The sequence below is a fragment of the Phascolarctos cinereus genome, unplaced genomic scaffold (assembly GCF_003287225.1).
Source record: "Phascolarctos cinereus isolate Bilbo 61053 unplaced genomic scaffold, phaCin_HiC Scaffold_9;HRSCAF=440, whole genome shotgun sequence".
In the NCBI taxonomy this organism is placed as follows: Eukaryota; Metazoa; Chordata; class Mammalia; order Diprotodontia; family Phascolarctidae; genus Phascolarctos; species Phascolarctos cinereus.
Window position 1 is genome coordinate 260,249,162 of NW_027556402.1, and position 16,563 is coordinate 260,265,724.

The window sequence follows — 16,563 nt, forward strand, 5'->3', positions numbered from 1 at the left end:
AGTGGTGGGAGTGGGAGGGTCTCCAGCCATGTGACAGAACTAAGATCCATGTAAGCTGAAGGAGGTCCAAAAGAACAGAAGACTAAGCCCCTCATTTGACAGAAGGAGAAACTGAGGCAGAGAGGATTGTGACCCTAAGTTGGAACAATACCTCTCATTTCTAGGCTTTATATAGTGGACACTATATATAGTGGGCCTGGAGTCAGGAAGGCTCATCTTCCTGAGTTCAAATCTGGCCTCAGACACTTACTAGCTGTGTGACCCTGGGCAAGTCTTAATCCTGTTTGCCTCAGTTTCCTTACCTGTAAAGTGAGCTGGAGAAGGAAATGGCCAGGATCTTTGCCAAGAAAACCCCCAATGCAGTCATGAAGAATCCAAAATGACTGAAAAGACTGAACAATAAACATACAGGGAAGTGGAAAGGAAGGGAGGCAGTACAGATAGGTGAGTAAGGAAGGCCTCTGCTCTCCATGAGCTGCCAGCTGTCTTTGGAGTGATGTGTACAACCAGAAAACAAAAGAAGGCGTGGTAAGTGAATGAAAATGGTGTTCATCTAGAACTTATTGTGTGCCAAGTGGAATACTGAGGGCCGAAGATACAAACAGAAAAAAGCCAAACGCTCCCTGCCAGCCACGGGCTCTGCTCTCACTGGGGGAGGCACTGAGAAGGGAGATCAGCCGCTGGGCCAATGGCAGAGCCCTGAAGGCTCCTGGGAGTAGCCACTGCTCAGACAACCAGGGCTCTGAAGGGGGAAGAGTCAGGAGAGATGGGAAGCCTGGGGTGCCTTAGCATTATCCTGTCTCTACTTTGTAGCTTGAATGAGTTCTATTTTGTCTCTATTCGGGGATCAGCTTGGCAGAAGTGGGATTTCTTGAGCTTATGCTAACTGGGTTTTAACACTATCTGACCGGCTTTGCCACCTAGAGGTCGAGTGTCATCATGCCTTTTAAATCAAGGGGCCAAACTTTTCAAGACGTTGCTAGGCTAGCCATATTGAATGGTACAGAATTCAAATTTTGTGGAATCTTAAAGTGATGCCAATTATTTCTAAATTTAGTTTACTGGTGTAACACACATACTTAGGCAGGACAACCTACACTTCCCACTGATTGCCACCTGCAAAAATTCCCTTCCTTTGAGGCTTTGTGCATTCGGCTTGTTTGCCAAAATGAATTATTTTACAATAATAAAACACCTTTAGACACTGTGGGGATTCACTGGAGAAAAAAAAATCTCTTCTTGAAAAAAGCCTGATTTTTGTTGGTCTGTTTTATTGCTTTCCCAGTAAATTTAAACAGAGGGAAGGCCAAAGCCGGGTTGACCGGACTGTTGCTGATGTCATCGACCTTTCACAGCACCCAGGCCTATGTGGGACTAAATTGCAACGTCTCTTTCTTTGGTCCCAGACCCTGTGGTGATGAGCCAAAGAAGCGTCCTTATAGAAATGGTGATACACGTCCTGAAAGACGTTTGGCAGGTGCAATATTGGGAGTACAGTTATGTCTGAAAAATAAGCACTCTTCGATGATATCATGCAGATTTCGAGCATTGTGTCAAAGTATGAGCCTTTCGAAATGATAAACTAAAAATATAATGCTATGGTTATTGTTTATTTCCTAGTGACTGTGTGACCAGGTCAAAAGTCAAACTAGACGTATCCCCCCAAAACTGTAAAAACGGAGATTTCTTACATTTAGGGGCACTAATATTTAAAAGTGCCTAGTACATAATAAATACTTTATCCATCTATCTAGTAATTAAACGAACCTATGTAATTTTAGGAGCTAGGCATTCACTCTCTTACTAATGCTTTGCAGAGCAGACTTTTTTTTTAGTAATTGCCCCAGATAGATAACAGCAAAGCATCCTCCAGAACAAGTAATGATTTTCTTATCTATTTAATTTAATTCCAGATAACTGTGCTAAGCACCTACTGTGTGCAAATGGTACCTGGTATAGAACATAGCCCCAAGGGAATGTCAGTCAACATGCCCATAATACTTGGCACTTAGGTGCTCAAAAAATGTTTGTTGACTGACTGTCTAACTGATAGGCACTGTGCAAAGTGTTAGAGATACAAAGAAAGGTCAAAAACGAACAAACAAATGAAAAACTGGACCCTGCACTCAAGGAGCCTTCTGAGCACTCCAGGCCGTGTCTCGCATCTCGAGGATCATGCCTAGTTCTGGTTTATCTTCTCTCAGAAAGGATGTTGGCTTGCTACACAGTGTCCGGAGAGGGCTCCCACCATTGGAAGGGCCTCAAGATCGTGCCATGTGGAGAGTGCTTGGGAGAACTGGGAATGTTCAGTCTGGAGAGGAGAGGACTTAAGGGGGCTTTCAGATGGGGACATAGCATATGAAGAAAAAAAGACTTGTTCTGCTTGGCCCAGAAGGCAGACCCAGGAGTAATGGGACTGAAGTTGCTAAGAGACAGATTTGGGCTCGTGTTAAGGAAAATTTAACAGCTCGAATTGTCCCAGAGTGGAACAGTCTGCCTCGGGAGCTGGTGGTGTCCTCCTCCCCGAGGAGGCCTGTGAGCCCAGACTGGAGGACCACTTGTTGGACATATCCAAGAGAACCTCCTTTGTGTGAGGCATAGACCAGAAGGGCCTCCTTCCCCAGCTCAGATGCTGGGGTTGCCTGCCTCAGTAGGTCTGCTGAAACTTTCTTTTTCTTTTTTAATAATATTTTATTTTTTCCAATTACGTGCAAAGATAAATTTTAACATTCATATAAAAAGTTTTTGAGTTCTAAAATTTTTCCTTCCCTCCTCCCTAAGACAGTAATTTGTTATAGGTTATATATGTGCAATCACATAAGACATATTTCCATATTCGTCACGTTGTGAAAGAAGAAATAGATGAAAAGCTTAAAAAAAAAGGAAGTGAAAAATAGCCTGCTTTAATCTGCATTCAGATTCCATCAGCTCTTTCTCTGGACGTGAATAGCGTTTGGAACTGTCTTAGGTGATAGTATTTCTAAGAAGAGCTAAGTCATTCACAATTCTTCATTGTACAATATGGCTATCACTGGGTACAAAGTTATCCTGGTTCTGCTCACTTTACTTTGCATCAGTGCATGGAAGTCTTTCCAGGTTTTTTCTGAAATCATCGTGCTGGTCCTTTCTTACAGCACAGTAGTATTCCATTACATTCATATACCACAACTTGCTCAGCCATTCCCCAGTGGATGAGTATTCCCTCAATGTCCAATTCTTTGCCACAACAAAAGCAGCTGCTATGAATATTTTTGTACATTTGGATCCTTCCCCTCTCTTTTTTTTTTTATCTCTTTGGGATACTGGCCTAGTAGTGACTACTGATAACTTTCTAAATAAGCAATGAATTCTGAAAGGGAGCCAGGTTGAATGCTTGGTCACTGTGGGGACTGGATCATCTCCCACCCTTGCCTGTCTCCCAACACACCACACATATTCTCTCTTTCTCTCACACACATCCCACACACACACTCACATGCTCTTACACTCACATATACACACACTCTCACACTCATATACACACTCTCACACATACACACTCTCTCTCTCTATCTCACACACACACACACACACACACACACACACACACACATACACACACACACCTCCCTGGCCTCAGAGCATCCCAAGAAGCTCCCCTCACTGCCTCGCTCAGGTACTGCCTCCTATGTGACACTTTCCCTGCCCCTCCCTCTCCATCCCTCCAGTTGTCCACACTCCTTCCTGACTAAACATTCTTGTTCCTCCACGACCACTAGAAGGCAAGCTCCCTGAGGGCAGGAAGTGTTTCATTGCTGCCTTTGCATCCCAGCAGCTGTCTCAGTGTTGCCTTAAATTCTTTCTATTTGGTTAAACTTGTCGCCATTGTTTTTCCATAGTGGGCTGGATTGAATGTTGGGCTCTTCTCTGAGGCATGGCTGCTGATCTGGTTTGAGTCTTTGTTCACTGAATTGTTGTGAAATGAACACCCTACCCTAGGTCAGAGTCCTGCCTCTGCTGTTCACTGCCCACGTGACCTGGCACGGGCCCTCTCTGGACCTCAGTATCCTTCTCTATAATATGAAGAGGATGGACTGGATCAGCCCCAAATCATTGGACCCTGCAGGAAGATCAACTTCCCCGAACCACCCAAAGACCTTTAAAGGGACTGGCAATGGATAAAAGCACTTCAGTGAAGGACTCCGTCTTCTCCAGGAGCCCAGAGCTCCTCTTGCTTCTGGGGCAATAGGAGGCTTGCCACTTTAGTCAGAAGCAATGGCTGTGCTTCAGCGGGCACCCAGCCTCCCTCATGAGAAGAACAGCAGAGGGATGACTTCTTCTGCAGCCTGACTTCCAGGTGCTGGCCACTGAGCAGCTGCTCCTTCAGCCTCTGAACGCAGATGAGGCCATAGACACCAGCCAGTTCAGCTCTTCATTTTAAGATCCAGAGAGGTCAAGCCATCTGCCCAAGGTCACACAGGCAAGCAGCAGAGAGATGATTAGATTCTAGGACTTTTTCTATTATATCATGCTGTCTTTTTCCTCTCCCTGGGACTCAGTTTCCCTACCTGTGAAATAATGGGGGGGCAGTAAGTAGTGGGACTCAAAGATCCCTTTCAACTCTAAATCCAATGACGATCATGCTTACAGCTCAGTTATACTCCAGCTAATGAATGAGGAAGCATTTATTAAGTGCTTACTGCACCCTAAGCACCAGGCATACTAATAAAAGCAAGTCAGAGGGTCCTTGCTTTCAAGGAGGTTTCCTCCTAGTAGAGGAGGACAACACGGAATGGGGCTCAGAAATGATCAGGGCATGATGTGGAGGGCTGGTCTCATGGATCAGAGCCCAGGGTTCCAGGCATGGAGGCCAGAATGGGGCTCAATCTGAGCGGGGCAGATTTTAGCTCAATATATGGAAGGATATCCTAACCAGGGCTATTGAGGTAGATATCCCCTACTTTCCCTCCTAGATCCCTGTCTATGATCCCAGTGTGATGGGCTACCCTGCGTATTCAAGCAGAGATGGACTGATCCTTCCTTAGGAACTTTGCAGAGATAATTCATGATCTAAAAAGGCAGCTTCACAGGGAAGTCTCTGAGCATTCTAGCTCTGGGACTCTCCCATCCTACCGTGCCCAGCCTATGCTCTTTCCTCCTCTCAGATAGTGTGCTTTCAACCTGCCTCAGTTGCAGGTGATCCACGCCGAGATTGCCCTGGCGGGACCCTTGGCCTTGGAGACCAAGTCTGCCCTGCACGGGGGAGGGGTGGGGGGTGGAGACTCGATCTGGTCCAGGCGCTGCCATTCCATCACTCCCGAGGACCTGCCAGCCCCAGGCGAAGGCTTGGTGAGTGTTTGAACATTGTACAAACACACCACTCAACGACACAGCTCCTCTCACTGTAATCTAAGCAGGAGGTTATGAACCTCCAGATGGAATCTGGGGAGAGCATTTCCCCCCACCCTCAGCTTGGCAGCTGCAGGGGGAGAGCCAGGCCCTTAACATACGGCCCCCCAAAAGAATGACAAGCTGAGGCTGGGTCCAAAATGCTAACTTGGCTTCTTTTCCCCAAATAAGGCTACATGACATAGAACTGTTTATACCAGCTCCCCCGGCGAAACAGGGTGTTTGAAGCTGCTTAGAAGAAAAGCTCCAGGTCAGTTCTTGTCCGTCTTTCCCCGGAGTCAATAACTTCAAAACCACGGCCCGGTTATGATTTCACGACAGGCTTCTAGAAATGTCCATTTGTCACTTTGTTACAGCTTATGAACAGCCCCCAAGGGTGGTGAGCCCAAGCCCCTGCCAGCTGCAGCCATCTCGGGGAAGTCTGAAAGACCCTCATGGCAGAGCTTTGGAACCACCAGGCTCGAAGCCCAAATGTGGAAAGACAAAGGAAGAAAAAGAAGAACCTTCCAGATGTCATTTCAGGCTGGAGGGAAAAACCAAAGTGATTTTTAAAAAGGCAAATAGAGAAATCACTTGGGTAGGTGCCTGTCTCTGCTTGGAGAATTTATTTCAAATTTTCTCTTGGAAAGAAGGCTTCTTTCTGCTGCAGATCTTCTTGGATAACCTTCAGGTCCCAACAATATTTACAAAAGAAGAGACTTAGCAGGGCCTAGTTCCAGGCCCTGGTATAAATGGTTAGACCTGAAAAGATGTTTCAAACACATCAAGAAATCTTGAATGCTAAATCTGCCACCCTGGCCATCCACGAGGAAAGGTGCTGTTATTAGCACCTGAGTATCCCAGGGGGCCAACTCTAACCCCTCAGAATGACTCAGGGGTGGGCACTCACACAACCTGTCTTCCACCCATCGTCCTGTAGCTATAACTAGGAATTCTGGCACCTGGGGCAAATTCAGTAGGGTGGGGTGGCAGGTCAGGGAGGGGAAGGAAGGCTGTGTTTAGCAAAGAGCCGTGACCAGTCATTTGCTTGGTTGAAGTAGATGAAAGATGCCAGGTAGAGGGTGAGGAAGGTCAGAGCATTCAAAGGGGGCAGGGCGTGATGGTGAAGATTAATCAATGAATCAGCCAGCATCTATTCAGCACACACTAAGGCCAAGCCCCATGCTGGCGATGGGATGGAAGAGCACCCAATGCCAACCTGTACAGAATGGAGGGAACTTGGAAGGAAGAGAGACAGCTACCGAGGGAGGCGTCCCACCACGACCATCAAGCAGCATGTCAGCTCCTCGTCATTCACTCATTCCATGAGCACTTATTAACCACCCACTGTGTGAGGGGCATGTTGCTGGGCACTGGGCATACAAAAAGAAAAAGACCAGTCCCTGACCCCAGTGAGCTTACATTCTCTCAAAGAAGAGTGTACGGTACCCAGAACCTTACAGGCATTTCTGCGGGAGGATTCTAGCCACTGGTGGGAGGATGGGGATGGCTGCAACACCAGGCTTTCTTTAGCTAAACTTTGAAGGAAGTGAGGTATTCTGTGGGATTGAAGGGAGCCAGACATAGGGGAACTGTCTCACAAAGGCAGGGAGGGAGGAGATAAGATACCCATGGCAGGAGACAGCCAGAAGGCCCAGTGTGGCTGAAACGTGAAGGGCATGAAGGGGAGTAATAGCGGAAAGGAAAGTCAGCAAGGGCTTTAAACACCCAGCAGAGAAGTCTGCATCTGATCCTAGGGGTAAGAGCGGCCACAGCCTCCCAGGGCTACACTGGGGCAGATCCTCACCGACAGCCACACAGTAGGTACAGTTATGATCTATGCCAAGTGTCAGTCTGGTGTCACCCCTCCCTGCCACCATGATCAGTTTGGCTGCTTGTGAAGGATGGAGCAGGGAGGGGAGAGAAGGAGGGACCACTTGGCTGTTATGATAGTCCAGGCAAGGGATAGAGAGGGCCTGAGCAGGGTGGTGACTCTGGGAGGGGGCAGAAGGAAGGAGCCCTATAGGAGAGACTTGACAGGAGAAACAATTGCATTGGTCAATGATTGGATCTATGGAGCGAGGGAGGGTAAAGAGTTACGGGTGATGCGGGCTATGAACCCAGAAGAAGAGGAGGGGAGAAGGCGGTGCCCTGGACAGAAAGACTTGTAGGATCATAGACATAAAAGAGGAAATGCCCTTAGAAAGAGAGGTATGCCCAATTGATAAATGGTCAAAGGATATGAACAGACAGTTCTCAGATGAAGAAATTAAAGCCATCTATAGTCATATGAAAAAATGCTCTAAATCGTTATTGATTAGAGAAATGCAAATCAAAACAACTCTGAGGTACCACATCACACCTATCAGATTGGCCAACATGACAAAACAGGAAAATGATAAATGTTGGAGAAGATGTGGGAAAATTGGAACACTAATACATTGTTGGTGGAGTTGTGAAATGATCCAACCATTTTGGAGAACAATTTGGACCTATGCTCAAAGGGCTACCAAAATGTGCATACCCTTTGATCCAGCAATAGCACTTCTAGGGCTATATCCCAAAGAGATCAAACAAATGGGAAAAGACCCACATGTACAAAAATATTCATAGCAGCTCTTTTTGTGGTGGCAAAGAATTGGAAATTGAGAGGATGCCCATCAATTGGGGAATGGCTGAGCAAGTTGTGGTATATGAATGTAATGGAATACTATTGTGCTATAAGAAATGATGAACAGGCTGACTTCAGAAAAACCTGGAAAGACTTATATGGTCTGATGCTAAGTGAAGTGAGCAGAAACCAGAGGACTTTGTACACAATAGCAGCCATGTTATGCGATGACTAAGATTGTTAAACTGAACCCTTCTCAGCATTACGAGGACCTAAGACATCTCCAGAGGCCTCGGGATGGAAAATGCTGTCCACATCCAAAGAAAGAACTATGGAAGTCGAATCGCTATCACTTACTTTTACCTTCTGTTGAGTTTTGTTTCATCTTTCTGATGGTTCCTCCTATTGGTTTTAATTTTTACTTACAACTTCACTAATGTGAAAATATATTTCATGGGTATGTGAATGTAAAGCCTATATCAGTTTGTGTGCCGACTTGGGGAGGGTGGGGGGGAGGAAGGGGGAGAAAAATTTTCAACTCAAAAGCATATGGAAGTGATTGTGGATAAATCAAAATAAATTACTAAAAAAAAGAAAGAAAGAAAGAAAGAAAGAAAGAAAGAGAGGTGTGTTTTAGGGGGAAGGCTGGTGAGGTTTATTTTTGCCGTGTTGAGTCTGAGATACTTCTTGGCTCTGTTTGGTCAGGAGGTGAGAGAAGCAGGCAGCCTTAGAGAAGGGTCTGAGGGATGGGAGGTTTCTCTAGAACAAAGCCAGGTCTCAGTGAACACCAGAAGATGAAGGAGAGGCTGGGATCTTGGGTTCAGAATGAGAAAGAGGATATCACATCCCACCCCCTTGGTCTACGTTTGAGAAAGCCAAGGCCCAGAGTGCTAAGGCAGCTTTCCCAAATTCATATGGGCCAACGGCTGAGCCAGAATCTGAATTCAGGCCCTCTGATTCCAAACACAATCCTCTGTCTCCTATAGCGAAGCAGGGGTGGGCTTAAGAGAGGACACAGCTGGAATGGGAGATACAAGATGCCTAGGATTTAGCTTGCTATTAGAGGGTGGGCAGAGGCAGGCAGAGGGTCAGCCACCTTGGTTGCCAATCCCCCAGCTCACTCAGCACTGACGGTGGGCATCCAAATGGAGAATGCCCAGTGAGAGGAATTGAGCCCTTGGGATGACAGCCTCAGTGGCCTAGGGCTCATTCAAGCTCTGCCTCACTCTGCCACTGATCAAGTAACCAGATTCCAAGGATGTTTTTCCCCTCCCATAGAATTCTGGAATCTCAGATCAAGAAGGGGCTTTGGTCAATGGCTGTCAAACCCAACTCTTATTTGAGTATGCATCCCTGCCCCCTCTGCAGCATCCCTGGCAAGTGGTCATCCAGCCTTGCCAGGGGACAAACACCCAAGGCCGTCCACTCTCCTCGAGACTAGCTCTAATTTTGATGTTCTCCGTGCTCTCCAGCCCCAATTCTCCTTCCCTCATGCCCACCCCCAGTGCTTCTGGTTCGTTCCTCTGAGGCCAAGCTTCTTCCTCCCCATGGAAACCTTGCAAATGCTGGAATGGTGACTCCATCTGTCCTGAGTCTTTTCTCTAGGATAAATCAGCCCAGCTCTTTCATCAGACGGTTGTGTGACACGAAGTCAAGACCCTTCTGACCTCCTCTAGACACTTCCCAGCTGACCGATGTCCTTCAGCCATGATACCCAGGAATGGACCCTAAGAAATCTCCCTTGTCCCAGCCTCATTCTGAGATTCCGTTTTCCCACTTCTCGCAAGTGGAAATTGGGTTAGGTGACCTTTGACTAAGCTCCTTCCACATCTAATGGTCAATACAACTGCGTCCCAAGTGCCATGGGGAGGGGAGTGGATATTCATAGAGTACTTTAGTGCCTTCACCCAAGGTACACCTAAGGGCTGCCCTACCCAGGTTGGGACTGGTCAGCACTTTTCCTCAAGTCCCCGCCAGGAAGTAGCCACTGCCTTCTAGGGCTGGGCTGGGGCAGATCTTTACCAACAGGCATATGATCCATGCCGAGTGTTGGCCTAGTGTCACCCATTTCTGCTCCCCCTGCCCCACAGCATGCCCCAAGCTCAGTGCCATCTTGAAACCCTTGAAACTCTTGCAGCTTAGAGAGGAGGGGGAGGGGGAAGACAAGAATGACTCCCAATGCCCCAGCCCCAGAGTGTCACAGGGCTTCCCTCTCTCATCTGTCTGTCACCAGACCCATCCAGGCCTCTGGGACTCTCCAATTCCTCCAGAAAACCCCCAACCCTAATGTGGACAAAGCCTCGCCTACCTTTCATTCAGACTAGACTAATTCAGCTTTAAAAAGTTTGCCCAGGGAATGAAGGGGTAGGCAGATAAACCAGAAAAGGCTAGAATTATGCAAGAGACAAAGGCTGTGAGATCTTCCCCAGTTAACCCCGTCTGATCCCAACCTCTGAGGCTGCCAGCATGTCCCTGAGAAAGGCCACATAGGACTGGACAGGTGCCCATCGGGCCCACCCATGCAACACAATGGTCAGGGAGTAGAAATCAGCCTGCTCCCTGGAAAGAAAGAACCTTTCCATTTATGACAAAAGGCATTCCTATGCCAACGCTGACAGCAGACATTCAGACTCCTTCCCCCTCCCGCGGCCCCCTACACCCACCCTGCCCCGCCTCCCTTAGGAGTGGGTAACTCATATCATGTAAAGTGGAGAAGAGAGAAATGAGAGAAAAGCATTACTTTACATCCTGTCTGGAAAGCAAGTGATCTGATCAACAAACGAGGGGCCTCTCACAGGGCTGGTAGCATTTTGTAAAAAGAAGAATAAATCAAGCCAAAGGAATTAATCTGGATAGTGAAATTTATGGGACCATGGAAGGTTATTGGGTGGGGTGGGAATAGAAGTGGGGGTGGCATTCCCAAAGCCCCATAAATCACACCCACAGAGTCTGCCTACTTGTTTGCTGACCCTGATACTGATGATAGTAGCCTGCATTTCCATCATGCTTTGAGGTTTACAGAGTAGTGGTTTTTTTCTCCCAAAATAGCCCTCTTAGGTAGGTGGTGCAAAGATTACTATCATCATGTCATAAATGAGGAAACTGAGGCATAAGTGGGCCCCTAGTTGTGAAGGTGGGAAGAAGGAAGGACTGTGGTCAAGTAGGAGGCAGACCAGCCAAAAGTCTGGATCCCCTGCCCAAGCCTATCTATCTCCCATGAGTGCCATGGTTTGCCAATCCCTTATCTTCCCAGTGTAGCCCATATAAGCTATGAGAACCCTTATTCCAACTCCAACTCTCACAGATAAGCCTTGGGTCCCAAGGCAAGGGCATTTCTCCCCATTTGGGTTTCTAGAGGTACCCCTGAGCATATGGAGGTGGTTCTCAAATGTTGATTCAAGCAACCAGTCTGGTCCAGTTCAGTCTATTCCCTACTGATAACGGCCAGTTCTCATAAGTAAACAGCATCAATTAACTTGCTCCCCAGGCCCTGGCTACACTGGAATGGTGAGGGTCCTAGGGACTAGGTCATGAAATGTTGGAAGGTACTGGGAATATTTAGTATGGATCAGAGAAGACTTGAGGGTGAGGGTGGAGTATCAAAGGTGGGGACCTCCCAGTCCCCACCTTCAAGCATTAGAATGACTGGAAGGTGGCCCCAGAGGGAAGAACCACAGCGATGTGGGCTGGAGGAAGACCAATTTCCGAAGGGAGAAAGCCCTTCCTAATGATCCAAACTGTCCCTAAGAGGGACGAATGGGCTGCTGCCTCTGGAGGGCATGACTTCTCCATCACTGGAGGTCTTCATGCAAAGGCTGAATGAGTGCTCATTGGCTGTGCTAGTCAGCTCTGGGGTGGATCAAATGGCCCGCGAGCTTCCTTCTGGCTCAGATTCTGTGAAGATGTGGTCAATCCTCTGTCTCCACACTGTTGAAGAACGGGGACTGGACCAGAATTTCACTGATGTAGGGAACTCCTCGAAGAGTGTCTCCCTCTAACCTTCAAGTTATTAGAGAGGGGCCTCAGGTTAATGACTTGCTCAGAGTCACACAACTAGATCAAAGGCAAGGCTTGCACCCAAGTCTTTCTGGCTCTGCATCCACTATGTTCCCCTCCCTCTCATTCTGCTGAAGTGGTGTGTGGGAGAGTGTGGATTGGGAGGGGAAGGGGTAAGGATCAGCCTTGATGTCCAGAGACCCAAACTCTCATTTCAGCTCATCCACAACTCTGTGTGTCCTTGCAAAGCACTTTTGCTCTGTGGCCTCCAAGTCCCCCATCATGAACAGGATGGTCTCCTTGCTGCTCAGAGAGCCCATGACTCAGAGTCTAGCACTAAGAGTCAGTTTTCCCTTCTGGTGTTTGTCCTAATTTTGGAAAAAGAGCAAGAAATGTAATCATTGATGGAATGTTGAGGGCAAACACTGTTATCATGGATTCCAGCACCCTGTTTGATCAAATGATTCATGGGCAAACTTTGTGAGGCTGAAAGATTAGCCTGCCTTCCATGAAAGCCACTCAGCCTGCTGCTTGGGGCCCTAGGGGGTGGCTTTCCAAGTCCTCAGAGTCTTCACACAGAGGAGGCAGCTTGGGAAAGAAGATCAGCCCCTTGGCTTCCTCCTGTGGCCAAGAACCTGTGGCTCTGATACCCAGAGCCATCTGCAGCTCTCGAGCCCAGGATGAAGGAGAAGCCTCCACCGGCCCAGAAAGATATAGTCCAGCAGACCACCCTGGAACCTCTGCTGCCAGGTAAGCACAGGCTGCACCATTAAGAGGGGACATCTCCGGGGTTTGATCCCACATAGACCCAATTCAGTTTGCATAGCTTTTTATGCACAATACAAAACTAAAGAGGAAGGATTGATCAAAGTCTTTAGACAAGTGTGTTCATAGCCAATGTCTTGGTCTGATCTGGCAGTGCCGCTCATATGTGTGGTTTGCAGAGGGCGGGGAGGGGGGGTCCTTAGACTTGAGTCCAAGGGAGGTGGCTTCAGGGGAGTCAGCAGAATCTGAAACCCGTCTGTAACCGAGGCGGGAAGGGAAGGGAGATCAAGAAATTACCAATTCCAAGCTTGGAAGGAATCTCGGAGGCACCTGGTGCAACCCCTGCCTGACCATGGATCCCCCCAACAACATCCCCAGCAAAGGGTCATCTGAGCTCTAGGGAGGTGAGCTCACTACCTATCGAGGCAGACAGCGCTCCTTGGAAGGATGTCTTTCCTTACGTCCTGCCTGAATCTGCCTCTCAGCAATTCAGCTCCCCTCCCCCACTCCCTCCTAGCTCATCCCTGGGGGGAAACTGAGCAAAGGAGAGTTCATCAAGTACTTGCCAACAGCTCTTGTGTCCCCTCTAAGTGGTGCCCATGAGACATCCCTGAGGGGTTCCTGGGGCAAAGTCTGCCTGGCTTGGTCTCCAGATCCCTCCCCATCCTGATTTGCCAATGTGATCTTTATCACTGTAAACATGTCTCTAGCTGCTTAGAAATGGGGGAAACAGGAAAACTGTTGTGTCATTCAGCCATGTCTAACTCTTCGTGATTTAGGGTTTTCTTGGCAGACACTGGAGTGCTTTGTCATTTCCTTCTCCAGCTCATTTTACAGATGAGGAAACTGAGGCAAACAAGGTTAAGTGACTTGCCCAGTTTCCATAGCTAGTAAGTGTCAGGCTGGATTTAAACTCACAAAGAGGAGTTTTCCAGATTCCACTGCACTACCTAGCTTCACCAAACAGGAAAATTAGGGGCTAATTATGTCATCATCTGACTCAATCAGTCCAGCAATAAGCATTTATGAAATATCTAGGTGTCGGGTACTAGGTCCTGCAACCCAAAGGACTCACTAAGTCACAAACTCTGAAATGAAGTATTTCACCCTTTCCCTCCCTGCCAAGGCAAAACTTTTCTCACATTACTCTGATTCTAGCTGTCAGGGAAGAAAAGCATCTGATAAGTTCATTCACACTAGGGTAAGAAGAGCAGATATCCTGCGATCTGCCATCAACTCTTAACACTGGGATGTAGGATTCCAAACCTATCTCTCATCCAAATTGCCCTCTTCCTTCTTTGCTGAGGTCCTCCTGATACCTCCGTTTTGAGGAAGGGCCCCAGCCAGCTATGCCTCATTCTCTGGATTTCATCATCATGCCCCCACACCTTTTCAACTCCCTTTTAAGGGTAGTCTTCCCCTTCCAGGGAGCATCTTGAGGACAGGCAGCACCTCACTTTCATATTTGTGTTTGGTGCCTGGTATAGAGTAAGTGCTTAAAAATGCTTGGTGACTTGACTGAAGACACCAGGGGAAAGACACAGCTGTGTTCACCCAGTCAGAGTCCTCAACTCTCCCTCTCCCTCCACCCTCTGTGGAAGCAGTTGCTAAGTCTTGTCAAATCTCCTTCCAGCAGGTCTGTCACACGCCCCCCCCCCCAGTCACACCTGCTACCTGAGCTCAGGTGCTTGTCCCTTCTGGATCCTAGTTCCTGCCCTCGGTGAATTATCTCCTATTTGTCCCACATACCATTTGCTTTGTTGTCTTCCCCATTGGATTGTAAGCTCCTTGAGGGCAGGGACTGTCTTTTGCCTCTTTTTATATCCCCAGCACTTAGCACAGTGCCTGACACTTAGTAGGTGCTTAATAAATATGTATTGAATTGAATTGAATCCTATCTCACCCATTACTATTGTGATAGTTTTACTTTGGTCTCCCTGTCTCAAATTTCTCCCCCAAAAGCTACCAAAATTGTTGCCCTAAAGCATAGGTCTGACAGCCGTCACTCCCCTCACTCCCCTGATCGAGAAACTTCACCAGCTCCCCATGGCTCCTGAATAAAATACAAAATCTTCATCCTGGCATTCAAAGCCCTCAGCCTTCTGCTCCAACCTCTCCTTCCATACCCTTTCACAATGATGCCCTTCACACCTCCACACTGTATGTTCTAGTCAAATGAGCCGACTTACTGCTCCAAGAACTCATGCCTACCTTCCCATCTTCCACCTTTGTACCTACATTTTCTCTCCGTGAATAACCCACTTTGTAAACATTAAGGTATTGGGTGCATGTGTGTGGTCAAAGGTCAGGAAATTTGAATGGTTTCATGGAAGTAAGATCCTACTCCAGCTCTCCAATGCCTCATCGTTGGGGGAGGGTGACCTTGGCTTCTGGAAGTCTCTGCCAGATCAGAACAAGCCAGAAAGGGCTTGGGTTGAGACCCTGCCATGAGGCTTTGCCTGGTTTCTAAGGACCAGCAAGAAGCTGGCCATCTGCTTGGCCACAGAAAGTTTTAGCTACAGCGTCTCCCCTGGAGTACTGAATGGCCTCCTGGTTGGGCTCTCTGGCTCCACTACCTCCCCGTTCCAGGCCATCCTTCACTCATATGCCAAGGCAATTTTCCTAAAACATAGGTCTAACCATGTTCCGCCCCCCTCCCTGCTCAGTAAATCCTGTGTCTCCCCATCACCACCATGATCAAAATGAGTGACCTCCTCTGGTTGGCATTAAAAGCCTTGGCCTCTTCCCCCATTACTAGCTCCCTTCAGTGCACTCTCCAGTCCAGTTGCACTGGTCTATTTGCTGTTCTTCCTTTCATCTCCTGCCTCGGGACTCTGCACTGGTTGTACCACATGCCTGGAATACCCTTGCTCCTTGCCTCTTCCTCTTAGAGACCGTGACTTCCTTCAAGACTCAGCTCCAATCCCTTCCATAGGAAGCCTTTCCCAGGCTCCCAAACTGCTGAAGCTTCCCCCCCTTAGGTTACCTTGTATCTCATTTGTGTGGATCTGATATGGATTTAGTTCTCTGCGTGTTGTCCACCCTGAAAAATGTAAGCTCCTAGAGGGCAGGAGCCCTCTTAGTCTTTATTGAGTCTTCGTATTCCTAGCACATAGTAGGTGCTTGTGGGTGGCTGGATGTTTCATCTAGAGTGACTCTCAAAACTTATTTACAACATCCTGGGGCTATAATCTCTGTTCCTTGTAGCATTATTGCTATTATTTGTATTATGTTGTGAATAATAACCCCTCATTAAGTGAGGCTTTTTAAAGTCCTGAACAGGGGTTCCCAGTGTGACCCATTTTTTCAGAAGTCTTTTTTGCCATCGTCTCTGAGTGAGGAACTGAGGGATGATCAGAGGGGTCTCACCTGAACAATTTCCTATGGGCCTGAAGGACAATATGAGTCTTGGCTGCCCACTCCAAAGGAAGCCAGGACATTTTGTGTTTAAAGGCTTCTCAGACCCCAGTTGGAAAGGAGCAACACTCTCATTCTGCAGAGGACGTACCTGAGACCCAGAGGAGTGAAGTCACACACATTATAAGGGGCAGAGATGGGATCTGAGCCCAGGTCTTTGGATTCCAGAGCCAGCAGCAGTGGTGAAGCCACATTGTCCATCTCATGCAAATGGTCGAGAAAGAAGCAGTAGGAAAGCTGAGTCACAGAGAGAGGCAGAGCCTGGGGCCACAGTGTCCCCTCAGAAATGATGGGAGATGCTTCCAGTGAGGAGGCAGGAGGAGGTTGGGGCTGGGAGCAGATGCAAATTGAGCCAGAGGATGCTGCTGAGATAGGCCTGTAGTGACCGGCTCCAGCCTTGCCAAATG

General features: G+C 47.9%; 1 protein-coding gene across 4 annotated transcripts in view; it reads left to right on the plus strand.

Moving 5' to 3' along the window:
* Positions 1-12,483: 12,483 nt before the first annotated feature.
* ANO1 (anoctamin 1) overlaps positions 12,484-16,563 on the plus strand; it is a 186,609-nt gene continuing 182,529 nt past the window's right edge. For 2 of the 4 annotated variants that reach the window (XM_020970769.2, XM_020970771.2), the window contains exon 1: positions 12,484-12,724. In XM_020970769.2, coding sequence (XP_020826428.1) covers positions 12,655-12,724 — 70 coding nt within the window. In that variant the 5' untranslated portion in view covers positions 12,484-12,654. The remainder of the gene's footprint in view (positions 12,725-16,563) is intronic. The other 2 variants (XM_020970772.2, XM_020970773.2) reach the window with 1 other exon arrangement.